The 14,596-nt window shown below is 41.4% G+C and overlaps 1 protein-coding gene across 1 annotated transcript in view; it reads right to left on the bottom strand.

The window, feature by feature from the left end:
- znf385d (zinc finger protein 385D) overlaps positions 1-14,596 on the bottom strand; it is a 100,424-nt gene that overhangs the window by 24,049 nt on the left and 61,779 nt on the right. Inside the window, exon 4 of the mRNA XM_044035105.1 lies at positions 10,911-11,079. Within this exon, the coding sequence (XP_043891040.1) occupies positions 10,911-11,079 (169 nt within the window). The remainder of the gene's footprint in view (positions 1-10,910; positions 11,080-14,596) is intronic.

Below are 14,596 nucleotides of genomic sequence, written 5' to 3'. Positions count from 1 at the left end.
TTGGCTGGTCCGCGAAGCCGTGCATTCTGGGAAGCCTCCAGTAATCCATATCCCCACTCAGTGTGACCTAACTGACTCTGCAAGGCCCAGTTAAGAACTCAATCCTCTCTCATTAATGGAGGTAATGACTGTGATCAATCTAAAGTTGGTATGGGCGAGCGAGGCCCTACAGTAGAGCAGGGAGACCAAGGGGGAGAGAGAGAGAGAGAGAGAGAGGCCAGGTTAAAGAGAGGAGAGGATTATAAATGAGAACAGGGTGAGATATGGAAGCAGGAAAGGTTTAATGAAAGTGAAACTGGAAAAGTAAGCAAACTCTGGAGGGATATTTCGTTTTTCTTATTATGGAAAATTGTGACACTGTTGTGCGTTTCCATAGTGACGAGAACGTCCATGGGAAAACATGACTGCCGGAGAGGAAACAAGCTAACAAACTTAACAGAAACCCTAACCTACAAAAACCTTGTTAGCCCTGTTTCTGGCTGGATATTAAAGTGTGTAAAGCACTTAGGCTTGTGCACCAAAGCCCATAGGGAAAATCAGTGTTTTTAAGCTCACAGGGACTCAGGGGCTGCAGGTCTGCTGCTGCGATGTTTGACAAGTTTGTGTCACTGAGGTTAATCCCGACAAAGGATTTCAAACAGGAAAGTCACAAGATAACACATTTGAAGTTAGTGAAGGAGGCAGCAGTGGATCAGTGACTCCCGTGTGCTGTGACGTAAAATCGACAGTTTTCTCTATGGGCTTTGGTGCAGGAGCGTGAGAGGTCAACAAACGCCAGGTTTCCAGCTGGAAAAAGTGGTTTCACTCTGTGGAAAAGGATCGAAAACATCCCGAAGATGTTATAGACTCAAGCAGGTGCAGTGTTTGGCTTGTCTGTCCCCGCTGGCAGCCGTGTCTTCACGCAGAACAAATGTCAAGGGCTCAGGCTGGTTTAGCGGCGCCACTGTTGATAATTTGTCAGTCCCTCTTACAACCACACTTCAAACAAAGCCGAACTGTCCCTTTAAGCAAAAATAAAGACATAGGCGAAGGTAGAGCAGGATGTGAGAGGGCGAGAGGAAGGAGATCACAATTAAAGCGAGAGAAATTGAGACGGTGGGAGTCGTGACGACAACAAAGACGTAAATGAAAGAACGAAGGGAAAGGCAGAGGAGGAGAAGAGGCGCTTCTTTTCTTCCCTCTCTCTCTCCTCTGAGACGCCGCTCTTTGAGGCGATCACGAGGTTTCCCTCGCAGATCTGATTACCTCTCTCTCAATGAAGCTGGATCACAGTCTTTAATTAAAATGATTGGGCTTTAATTATGCGCTGTCACAACTTAAAGGACAGACATCCCTCAACGCTCTTGAGCTCTGTCAAATTTCATTTGATGCTCAAACGTGGGCACCCCCCCTTCTCCCTCCCCCCGTCAGCATTCACTGTGAGCGAATGAGAAAAGAGTCACAGCTGACTGATAAGGTGCATTCATAAATAAGCATGTATCGACACTTGCACTCTCTTCCCTCTTTGTGTTGAAGGGAGAAAAACATTATCTCAGACGTTTAACTGCAGCAGGAGCCATTGATCCAAACTCCCACTGATTTATCTCTTTCCAATTTTCATCTGAAAGTAAATGATCCGCACCTAATTTCTGTTGGGAAGTTTTCATCGCCATCCAAAAAAAAGAAAGATAAAAAAATCCCTAATCCAAAAATGAGAACATTTGTGGCCCCCGTGTGCAGGTGTGGAGCCAAACCAATCACACACTCATCAGGTTTGCTGCCTTCACTTCACTGATGTGAGTCAGTGTGTGTCGGCGCTCATGTGTGGAGGCCGCACACACACTTGCACCCCACTCTCACGAGTCAAAAACACCCATTGAATCCCGGGTTTGAAGGTATTTTATGACACTGTGGAACATGTCCAGCGAAAAGTCCAATTTTAGTCAGACTAAGACAGTAATTTGGTTTTCCTAATGTCACGTAAACATGTTAGTCCGACTAAAATTGAGCTAGTCTTAGTCAGACTAACATACCTGGATAATGCGATTCATAGTCCGATTACTCCATGTTACTGCATGTAGACGGACTGGAGTCAGACTGGAGTCGGACTGGAGTCGGACTTGGCGTCCTACATACGTACTTTTTGAGCCACAGATAAGATTTAACCTTTTATGACTTTATTTTTCTATTATTAGCAAGAAGTGAGATTGACATTAGTTTAAGTTAATGTTAATGTTTGCCGCGTTTAATGGAAATAAGCTGAAGACATTGTAGAAAGAGATTTTTTTATTTTACTTGCTGGCCCCCGTGACTTGGGCGTGACTTTTTTATTTTGTTGTTGTTTCCAGATAATGAAATTCACAGTTTGCACACGCCCAGCACTACTTTTCGAGAGCACTTCAAGAACGACAGTGTGATACCAGATCGTCTACCGTAGAAGGAGACGTTGTATGAGCTGCAGTACTGTTGCCGGAAATCATTTGCCGCCGGCGGCGATTGACATTTACAGCAGGTGCGAAACACACAGAACCACAGCATGAGCCACTAGCTCATAGAGACGTACGGGAGTCTGACGCACACAGCGTTCACTCGGTGGAAACGCGGCTTAAGAGCCGTCTTTCAATCAATCGTGCACTTGAACTGACTGATAACATAATGGTTCAGCCCAAACATTCAACGCTAACGGCCAGAAGATGGATGTCGTGCCAGACGTGATGGCGTAATTGCTGAAAATTGAAGCAGATAAAAGAGGAAATTAGGGCCATTCAATGGGATCTAATGTTCCCATTAATACCAATTGTAGTCAAAGAAAGCTGATAAAAACCTAGAGTACGTCATTTGACCCCGGCGTGAACGCTGATCTCACAACTGGTCAAAAACCGGTTTAAACCTGTCTTTAAATGGATATTTTTGACCATTGGCGATGTGGTTTTCGTCTGAAAGAGATTACACGGGGTTCTTTTTTTCTTCAGGGGAGCGTTTGGTGTAAGGCGTCAGTTAAAGACCAGAGGAAAGAGAATGTGGATTAAAAAAATGCCTGAGCCGGTTTCCTGCCTCCCTGCCACCGTCTCCATTGTACAGCTGCTGTCAGTGCTGGCATGGCTCCCCAGACAATCTGCTCTTTAATAGCTAATATCAGGGTACATTTCCTCAGGCACTGGACTGGAACTGAGAGATGGCGGGCCGCGCTGTGGGCATTTCTCTCCTCCCCTCTCTTCCCCCTCGCTCTGCCTCCATACTCTGGCGTAAGGACTCACACAAACACACACTTGAAGTTGACAGGCAGGCGCTGAGTCATCCCTGCTAATCTATACCATCTCGCTGTGTCCAGCTGTTCATCCGTCTCTGAAACGCACACGAAGAAGCAAAGGAATACTGATGCTCTGTGCGCCTTTATGAAGTCCACGTCCGCGATTACACGCTCCCTGAGCCGTTATTCCTACACGTTGCATTTATTCTTTGCACATCAGCTTAAACCACTCTGAGCAGATGGATTTATGGAATCTGAAGGACTCTGGAATTCATTCATCACGTTGGCTGGGCAGTTCGTTTTCAATTTCCACCTCTTGACTCTCCTCAACTAATTCACACGCACACAAAAAACTACGATATTCTTCCAACACAGTAATGGCCGCACTTCCATTATACAGTTCTAGCATGACTTGGCTCAACTTGACTCGACTCGGCTCCATTACTTCATAGAACCTCCTCAATGTTGGCGGGGTCTTCAAAGCGCGGCTGCGCGAAACTGCCATGAAGTTGTTTATTGTCGCACTCGTGACGCACAACATTTCCATGCTGCACAAACTGCATGACTGAGCAGGCGAAGCAGAAGAAGCACACAGCGCAAGCAAAGCGAGAAATCTTCTAACAGCATCACACTAAGACACGCCCAAGAGAAACTGATTCTACAGCTAGAAAAACCCCTGATGGGACTTCATAATACGCACTAACTTGCCATGATGTGCCAGTCTCATCTGCTGCTGTTCCCCTCACCACGCAGCTCCAATTAATGTACCAGATAACTTACCAAACTACCAAAAAAACAACATCTTTCCCTGTGCGTTGGTGTGAGAGAGTGGGAAGCATAATGTCCAATAAATATTTTATCCATATAAATACCATATTATAATAATCCAACTTATATTTTGCTGACTATTTCATATTTATAAGTTTATTAGTTTTCATTTGGAGGCACTGAGTCAAACTAATGTACTGCTGAGAGTTCATTTACTCATTAAGTCACAGCGTAATTCCACCAACTGCTGAGCACGGCTGCAAGGAGGGGGTAACAAAACAGAAGAAGAAGAAAGAGTAAATAAGAATAATATATTCTCATGTTTAAACTGCTCTCTGTGAGTCTGCAGCCCAGTCACTGTGGAAATAAAACCTTGCCATTAGACTGGGAAAAGTTTCTTTCTGTACAGAAACATAGAAATGTTTGAATGTTATGTTTAGCAAACAAGTCAAATCAACATTTCTGCAGTGACATATGTTTGAGGATTGAGGCAAGCAAGTTGGAGATGTAGCGTAACATAACCAGACATCAGCTGAATGTCAAACATGTTGGTTCAGAAACACGAGCTCATGCAAAAAGGCAGAAATTTTGCAGGAACACACACGTTAACCAGAAGTTAGCCAGTTAGCAGTCACAGACAATAACGCCAGAGAAAAAAGTATTAGTAATTCAACCGTCAACCTCATTATCTGGGTGTGTTAGTCTGACTTTGAGAGATTTGATTTACTGGAATTCCAGTCACACTAACTTGTTATAAGTCATATTAACTCAATAATATTATTTTTTAGAATGTCTTTTTTCCCCTGCAGACAACTGTATTTATTGATGTCGTGGAGAGGATCTTCCGAAAAAATCATTAAAATAAATAAGAAGAATACGTTACAGAGCTACCGTCTCCACTGAAAGTCCGTTCTAGGGAAAAAAGCAGACACTGCCGGCGGTCTGCGCTCACTCTCGCAACAACCATTACTCATCCCCGAACTCCACTTTTCATTAGAAATTAAGTTTGTTGCCGTTGATGTGCCGTCAAATATCTCACCCTCGCAGATAATGCGGTATTTACCCGCCTCGACAATTAATTCTTCTGACATCCGAGTGCATTAATATTCATTAGCCGGTGCCACTTGTGACAAACCGCCGCCTCCGCGCACTGTAGATATGATAGTGCGATGGTGTAGAAATGTGCTCCTGGGTTGTTGTTTTTTTTAATGGCGCCGAAATGATTAATAGCCCCGTGCTTATGTGTGTGTGTGTGTTGTTATGACAGCGTGTTGGTGAAGGTGTTTTCAGTTCTCTGTTTGTTTCCAACACGTTTCCAATCTCCCCGAGGCCTGAGCACATGTTTTATGACGGAAGACTGTGTAGAATCCATTAAAGATTGGTATCTCAGTGCAGCTACAGTGGGAGGAGGTCAGCGGCTGAATCTCACCTTTACTGTTTAGACTTCTTAGTGAGACGTGTGCGCGAGGGAAGGAGTGACTATAACGCCGCCGTCTGCTGTGTACACTTGCAAACAAGCCCAGATTTCCTCTTAAGTAGTTTGAATAAATAACTTCATTCCTCTTCATCCCTCGCTGTCTGACAGAACCATACATTATTTAGGGACTGAACTAAGACATGTTTGGTATCTTTGCTGCACAGCGGGATTTTTGTGCACCGTCATCTTTGTTCCATTAAAGCGCGTGCGTGCTGGAGAACATCTCCGACGTGAGGTAAACCCTAACGCCTGCGTTCTAAAAATAAATGCAGGATTTATGTAGATGCACGCGGGGATACATCCAGCTAACCTGGATCGTATTAAAACACAGGAAGTTATGTAGACTATACACTCAAAGCTCGGGATTTGTGGCTGTTCTGAGGGTCAGTCAGACTCATGCTATTGTGTTTTCATTGAAATGCTATGCCTGCCGTCACCGCTAACCCAGCTTTTGCCAAGCCCTGAAAACAAAGAAGCATAGAAAGCTAGCAACAACAGACGACATTTTCTTTTGGCCCTCTTGTTGAAGCTCCGCCTCAAAAGGGATTGTCTTGACTGAGAATTTTGGTGGCAGTTTGTCTGCCATTTTGATGATGTGATTTGCTAACAAGCTAACTTGCAGCTACTATTCACTATTCAAGTTTTTAAGTTTGGCAGTTTCTTTTCTCAGACCACTTCCAGCTTTGTCAGATTTTAAACAAGTGAAATACGTGTTTATATATATATATACATATATATATATATATATACATACATATATATACGTACAAAGGGTCATTTTATTTTATATATATATTATTCATGTAGCGTTAATTCCATTGACGAAAAAGGTTAATCAAAAACCCTTTTTCACCAACAAAAACTAGACTAGTAATCTATTTTAGCAGATTTAGTCAACTAAAATATGACTAGAACTAAATGGTATTTTAACTAAAACTAAATCAAAACTTGCCGTCAAAATTAACACTGTATTCATGTAATACCTTGTATAACATCTCAAATAAAGACCGACTTATTTTTGAATAAATGAAGGACACACTGCAGGCTCAGTAGAGCAGATAACTTTAAAGCTCCAGTGTGTAGGAATTAGTGACATCTAATGGTGAGACTGGAGATTGCAACAAACGGCAGAACCCTCTCCGTTCACCCCTTGCTTTCGAAAGTACGTTGAGGAACTACGGTGGCCTTTATGCACCAAAAAAAAGTTTGATTGTCATCTTAATTTGAGAAGTTAGCTTCAGAAATATTCAGAAACATGACATATCTTGAATTAAGTTCTATAAAAAGGCAACAAAAACAAACTTTTAAAGCCAATATACAGCTCTACAACATTACATTTCTCTCATTAAAACCTCCTAAACGTTACACACTGGACCTTCAACACACTGTGGGAAACACAGGAGGAAAAACTGCAACTTTAGAAAAATAGAAGCTTAATTAAAGACTGTAGAAACATCACACTCACTTTAACTGTGAATTTCTGTTCCCAATATGTTATATTTGGAAACACGTCCAGTATGAACAGGAGGATTAATCACACTGAGCTTAAATGATGCACATATGGGCTCCTGATTTTCTCTTTCAGAGAGACTCTAACTTACACTTTACCTTATATGTGCGAGAAACTGCACTCCGTGGATTACATAATGACAGATTATAAGAAGATCGTGAATTATTCCAAAATAGTTCAGTTCATTTCAGGAGCCAAACCTTGACGTCCCCTGTTAGACACGACCTGGAACACCTGGTTTGGCATCTCATGCGCTAAATTGCTGCGTTTTTCACCTCGAGCAACCTTTTCAAATTCAAGTGTGAATAGGTAAGGCTCTGCAAAATGGGTCACGGTCCACGCCGCGCTCTGGAAATGTGGTCCTGATTTAGAGACTTGTGGAACATTGGAAGAAGACATGGGGAGAGGTAAAATCAATCCCAGAGTGCAACGGCTCAATGTGTTTCCAATCCCTTTAAAAAAACTTATATTGTTACAGTTAACGGGGAAGATTTTCATTGGGCCAATTTCATGACATGATAACCGGCAGCTTCAGGAATATTACAGTGGAGGAGACAGCAGCTCCTTTAGCAGCGGCTTCGGCTGCCAAAGTCTGTCTCCTCCGCAGGACCGACACGCTGCAAATCCAGATTAAATCAGTGAAAATAATCTGCACCTGGTTCTTGTCAGGTAGCCGCCGAGTCGCAGTTAGTTTTTGTTTACTATTTCAACATGATTTGATGCAGCAGCTCAGCCGAGGATGAGGACCTTTTCTTTTCTCTCCTTTCCTTTTCTTTATTTTTTTTCTCGTTTTATTTTAAGTATGCAGACACCTGTGCTGGGATTAAAACGACCACCTGGCCACGACTTAATGAGTATGAAAGTTACACAGACGCGGCGCGCACAAACAAATATGTAATTAAAAACAGGATAAACGCAAAGACGTGTTGAATATAGACGTGGTCGAGGTGTACAGCATGTGGTTATATATGTTGTTTGTGTTTAAAGTAAGATAGGCCAAATTCCTCTGCTCTTATTGATGAGTAATACCACTATTAACTTATAGATAGATTGATAGATAAAAGAAAGAAGAGCTAGCTAGATAACTACCAAGATAGATAGATAGAGAGCTAGCTAAAATTAAGAAATGAGAGGTAGCAAGATAACTATAAAGATAGCATGCGCACGATAGCTAGCTCGATGGCTAGCTTGATAAATAGATAGAAAGAAAAAAGAAAGAGCTAGTTAGCTGATAACTACAAAGCTAGATAGATAGATAGATAGATAGATAGATAGATAGATAGAGAGCTAGCTAAAAGAAAGAAATGAGAGCTAGCAAGATAACTATAAAGATAGCACGATAGCTAGCTCGATGGCTAGCTTGATAAATAGATAGAAAGAAAAAAGAAAGAGCTAGTTAGCTGATAACTACAAAGCCAGATAGCTAGACAGATAGATATATATAGATAGATAGATAGATAGATAGATAGATAGATAGATAGATGGATAGATAGATAGATAGATAGATAGATAGATAGATAGATAGATAGATAGATAGATAGAGAGCTAGCTAAAAGAAAGAGATGAGAGGTAGCAAGATAACTATAAAGATAGCACGATAGCTAGCTTGATAAATAGATAGAAAGAAAAAAGAAAGAGCTAGTTAGCTGATAACTACAAAGCTAGATAGATAGATAAAAAGAATGTCCCTAAAATGTGTAAAACTATATGTAAATTGTACACAGGTGCCATATTAGCACCAAGTTTCAACCCTATAAAGGGTTTCTGGTCCCGTAAAGTTTAGTATTTTGATGACCTGTTTCATGTATTTAATAAAACTGAGCATTGCGAGACTCATGTGTCTTTTAATTCAGCAAGTTTGTTGTTACTATGTTATTATTAGACCTTTATGTGATAAGATGTTGGCAAAGATTGGCACCATTGAAAAACACATGTTGTTCCACTTGTAATAAATGCAGTAAAAATAGAGTAATAGAGATTTATAGTTTGGCATACTTGAAGCACTGACTGTTTTTACCCAAATGTTGAAAAGTGTGTGTGTGTTTGCGTACGAAACAAGCGCATCTATCTGTGCTCATCTGCTCAGGAGAGATGGCCGCGTTCCCAAAATGTCAGTCCCTTAATAAACTGCGGATAAAACTCGACAATGAATGAAGCGCTTTTTTCCAGCCAGCTGCAGCTCTGAAATGCCACGCTGAAGAATTCAAACACACTGCTGCGCACAGCATTTCTTCCAGCTCCGTCTGAAGCACTGGAAGGTGCAGTGACATGTCTGGCACCGCCGTCTCCTCCTGGCGTCATCACGCTGCCTCACTGATCTCTTTTCAAGAAGAGCTTGCTGCCTTTAGCGTGAATCACACAAACCCGGGGTAATGGCTGCACACTTGGACAGACTCAGCTCAAAACGGCGTTCGTGATGTTAAAAGTTCTCCCTGGAGCTGTCTCTCCGCTGCCTCCAGCACACCTGGCCCTTTACCAGGACTGTGTTTCTAATGAAAATATTAAGACACTTTATTTATACGGCACTTTTAAAGGCACTCAGAGGCACTTAACGTGGATAAAAGATTACGAGCCACACTCTCGCATGGAGGCATCACTCACAGAGCTCAGTGTTCATTAAATGCAGCTTTCAAAAACAACAACAGAGTTTTGAGTGTTGTCATTGAGCTGAGGAGCGAGGTAAACGTTCCTGAGGCCAGAAACTGTGTCACTTCAGGTGGTGAAGCTAGGCTTTTTCTGAAGGTCAACCCATCATTTTATTTTTCTGCTTTTGGGTTCTTGTCCTGAGATCTTTATACCCACGACGTTCAAACCAAGACGGATTCAGTGGCTAGATGGATAGATTTTTGTGTCTGTGGCTCATGGAGGCAAAGTGGAAGTTCAACATCTACATCAACAGTCTCAAAAATGCGGCGTGGGGACCATATGTGGCCCCCCCAAGCAACTTCATGTGGCCAACATGTGAGTCAAACCCATATCGATCACACCAATTAACCCCGAAGCAAACTGCCAGTGGAAACCTTGTCAAAGCTACTTGATGATGACACACCCCAGGGACCAGATTGCTGTGATTATACTGCCACTAGGGGCGGTGCCTAATGTACAAACGTACCTATGGGTTGCAATCCCTGCATATGACCCATAGTCTCAAAACCTTTGGAAACTGAGGACGCAGTTTGCTGCACTTGCTTTGGTTGACTGGTTGTTTTTTGGCTCTGAAAAGTCTTCTTAAACTTAAACTTAAGCACTTCTTAAGTTTACCAATTTGCATATCGGCACTTATGGGTTTTCCGTGGTCAAATGAGCCATTCCTCACTGTGAAGTGCGCCGTTGTTTGTCCCTTTACGCTTCGCAAAAGCTCCACTAACACTTTGTTTCCGTTCTACCTCGTCGTCAATCTCATAACAGAAGTCGGTCGTATCTTCTGAAATGTGCAGATTACATATGATACAGAGCTGGAATGGACGCACTGAGGCGAGTATAAAGCCAAAGCTCAGAAATCGGACAGCAAAAGTTACAAAAACTGCGCTGTCCGCCCCGATAGCGACCCGACATCACCTCAACAAAACACTTTGTTTTAAACCCACCGACGCCTAAACTCATCGCTCATACCTGATTCTCCGGCGTGTTCCGCAAAGATCTCCTGTCTCTGAAAATTCAATAAACGATTACTGAGTCAGCAGCCAGCCTTTGGCAGATGAGCCACAGAGTTGATGTAATCAACAGCGAGACTCGTCCAACTCCTTAAACAACCTCACGCTGTGTGCAGCAAATGTAAGAAACGCCAGAACTGTGGGATTTTCTTTTTTCATTGATCGTGAACACACACACAAAAAAGCAGCAGCAGCAGCAGCAGCAGCAGCAGCAGCAGCTACAAACACAGAAACGTGTGTTGAGGAATGTGCGACGAGCTGGAAAACACAAACCTTTCCTGTCGGTGCCGTTAGACACCTGGGAGGTGGTGACTGCCTTGGCGATCTCCTGATTGGTGGTTTCCTTGGTGACCACTGAGCCTTTGAGCTTAGTCTTCGGAGCATCCAGGGATTTTAGCTTCTTGGCATGTTTGGTCCCCTTGTAGTGGGCCAAGGCCTGGCTCTGTGAGGGAGAACAAATAGCAGGATCAATTTAAGGCTGGAAGTAGCAAACGAACACTGCAGGGCGCGGGTGAAACCAAGTATGAAGATTAAGGGAACGCGAGCAGAGTCAATGAAGCAGACTAAATCTTATTAACGGGGGGAAGCTGGTGTTGTAATAGTCCTGCGACAAAAAAATAAAAGTTAATATTTGATTCAGTTTCAGCCAAATTACAGGAAGAAAATAAACAATTCTTATGATTAATGCACCAATGCTCTCATAAGTAAGTGAAGTGCTCTTTCTTAAATTATTTATTGAAAAACTGCTTCAGAGTGATTTATTGCGCTCCGAAAATGAGCCACTTTAGAAAAACCTGGAGGTAAAATTCCCTTTTTTCATGTAAATAGAATAAAGAGTTTTGCCAAACCAACCAATTTTTCTTGGTTTTGGCACCTGAGCGACTGTCGACGCTTCAAATTATACATGAGTGGAAATGAAGCGAACCCATTACTACGCTCATTTCTTCTCCCACAGTCACCTGTGTGTGTGTGTGTGTGTGATTTAAAGTCGGAACACGTCGACGCCGCACAGGTCCGTGCAGACACACAGGAGCGGGACACATGCAGAGACTTTGACTTGTCCTTGTTTACCTCTGCACACGTCCCTGCATTCATCGCCTGTGGCAAGAGCGAGGGACGCAGTCTCGCCTCTTGGAATAAAAAAAACGTGGAGGAGGAGGAAGTACAAAGATAGCAAGATATGCAAGAAATATGAACATACAATATAGAAAGATAACAATACGACAATAAAACATTAAAATATAATCTACATTATAGACAGCAGTATGGGATTGATATTTACTCACTAAAACTTCTTGTTTTTTAGGAACGCTTCATAATTTTCCGAAAATACTGAATATTTTTTTGCTCATTCAACAGAGGCTTTTAAATCCCGCCTCTACTACATGATTTTTATCCCACATCGAATTCTGCTTCACAAGCTGGTCGTTTGCTGGTGTCACTGCATTCAAATATTATAGATAAATAGATTATAAAAGGAACAGCTCTACAAAGAAAGCCATCTGAGTTTTTTTTGCTGGGAAACCGCCGTCATCTCATCTTTGCTCAATAACGGAGAAATATAACATTTAAAATGATTTGCCTCATTTATAAATCAAGGCATGGACGGTGGGGTGATTTTATCAAACGGTGAAATAGCAAAACTAACCTCACAACGTGAAGTACAGTTCAGGAAATCCACTTTTGCACAGAATGTTTTATCGATCAAAGGATGCACGCGCTGGAATATGTTTTGCCTGTGGCTGTGCGAGAAAGCACCACTTACTTATATTTGCTTCATAAAAAAGATTAAATTCTGGATAAATAAAATATCAACCAATGCCGGAAACATTAGAACACACCACATGAAAAATAAGCACATTTATAAAAAGAGGACAGAGCAACTGTTTTAATTTAACTCTCATTTCTACTCAACTATTTACTTTCGTCTCATCCAAATACAGGAATTTATTGCTTCTTAGTTCCACAAATATTCATCATTTTTCAAAGAAAATTCATCATTCAGGTGAATTGAAATGTACTTCAGACACTAAACTTTAAACTACACGTACGCTAACATAAAAACGTCATTCAAACTTGAAAACATTAATAAAAAGTACACGTCTTTCATGAATATTACAGATTTTCCACAGTCACTTTTAGCATTTCACACCATTTTCCCGCCTTTTTCCTCCCTCATTCATTCAAAAACAAATTTAAATTCATCGTTTTAACTTAAATGTGCACAAAACATCTACAACAACATTTTACTATTGCACTTTATAGTATTCTGTCGTGTTTATCGATGGACTCTTATATTTATTTTTTTAAACCCTTTCTGTTGCTGAGAAAATGTACAAAATGATTCCAAACAAATCACGTTTGGTGTGAACACAGCATTAGTTAATTTATGGATGTTTCATATGCAGGTGAAACAATATGGCTCAACAGCGCCCCCAATTGAAAGTCGCACTGATTTTGGTGAAACTTAATGACTTTAAATTGAATCTGTCTGTTTACAAACACACGTTTTCGGCCTTTAGAAAAGTCGGATTCTCACAAAACTTGATAAACAGATTTGAATTAATAGGCTTTGGTTTGGACTCCATAGCGCCCCCGTGAGTGTGTGTGTGTGCGTTGTTTTTATCATGATGGTATGCCAGGTTTCTCTTGTAATCCAGATTTTAATCACAGTGTTTCTACATTATTGAAAATCCTTGACGTAAGAAAAGTAAGCGTTTGTCAAATGCGGTCATTAACGTGAGACATAAAACATAAAAGTGTGTGATTTTCTTCTCTTCTCTCCAGAGCTGTGACACATTTTGTTGTTCCTAAAGAACAAAAATTCAATTTCATTTGTATTTTCTTTCTCTTAAACATGTCACTGCAGAGATTAAAGATGAAGGAAACAGATAAAACAGACTCTAAAAGCTTTATTTACTACAGAACGAGCGCAGCTGAAACTACCTGATGATGGTTCTTTTATTCATATGCAAACGTCTCATTCACACACACACACACACAGCCTCAGATCAGTGTGTGTGTGTGTGTGTGTGTGTTGGGGATCAGGTAGGTATCTGTTTCTTTCTTTTCCCGGAAATCTTTGTTCCTTTGTTGAATTTCACATTCACTAAATTCCAGTGTTTGGCAGAATTGGTGATGGAAGTGTGAGGTGGAGGTGTTGCCATGGCAGCGCTGCGGAGTGAAGTGAAATGAGAGTAGGTGAAATAAATTGAAGATGACCTGTTTTAACTGTGTAAAACACGTGTTTCGCCCTTTAACCACGACAACGCCATGATATTTGTTCAAGAGTAGACGCCCAAAGGGAAATATAGACGTTACGACTAAGTGTTTGAATGTAATACTACTTTTTAGACTCTTAATTCACTTTTATGGTCGTTAAAGTTTCAACAGTTGTGTTTAATGAATGTGTAATGTGATCACTGTGGGCAGAAGCTAAAACCAGGTCTTTTTAATGTCACTGGGAGACTTTCAGGACTTACTTTTAATCCACAGAAACCCATTCAAACAGAAATAAGTCAACCGCCGTTTCTCTGGAGGTTTGTGTCTAAAAACAAACGCCGTCCTCGTGGCATTTACAGTCATTATAATCTTCATTATTGTCATCAGTACCTGCGACAGATTAGAGGAAGGAGATGCAGATTAGCTCACACTTCACCACAGCGCGACCTATAATCAAATGCAGCGCATTAATAATAACTGGCTAAATGAAATCCGCGGACGAGCAGATGGGGTTTGTTTTCGTCCTCGCTTCTCGTCTCGTGTGTAGACGCTGCAGAGCCGTCACTCTTTCATTAAAGGTGTAATCAGTCCACTTTTTTTTTTTATTATTATTATTGTCTGTTACAGGAGGGAGAGAGAATCGCACGGGAAAAAAAACATATTTAATGTAACCTTTATTTAAACAGCAATAAAAACAGAGTGAGATTAAAACATCTTTAGTACCCTCGTCAACACAA

Source organism: Solea senegalensis, linkage group LG9 (genome assembly GCF_019176455.1).
Source record: "Solea senegalensis isolate Sse05_10M linkage group LG9, IFAPA_SoseM_1, whole genome shotgun sequence".
In the NCBI taxonomy this organism is placed as follows: Eukaryota; Metazoa; Chordata; class Actinopteri; order Pleuronectiformes; family Soleidae; genus Solea; species Solea senegalensis.
This window is presented reverse-complemented; position numbering and strand designations above follow the sequence as displayed.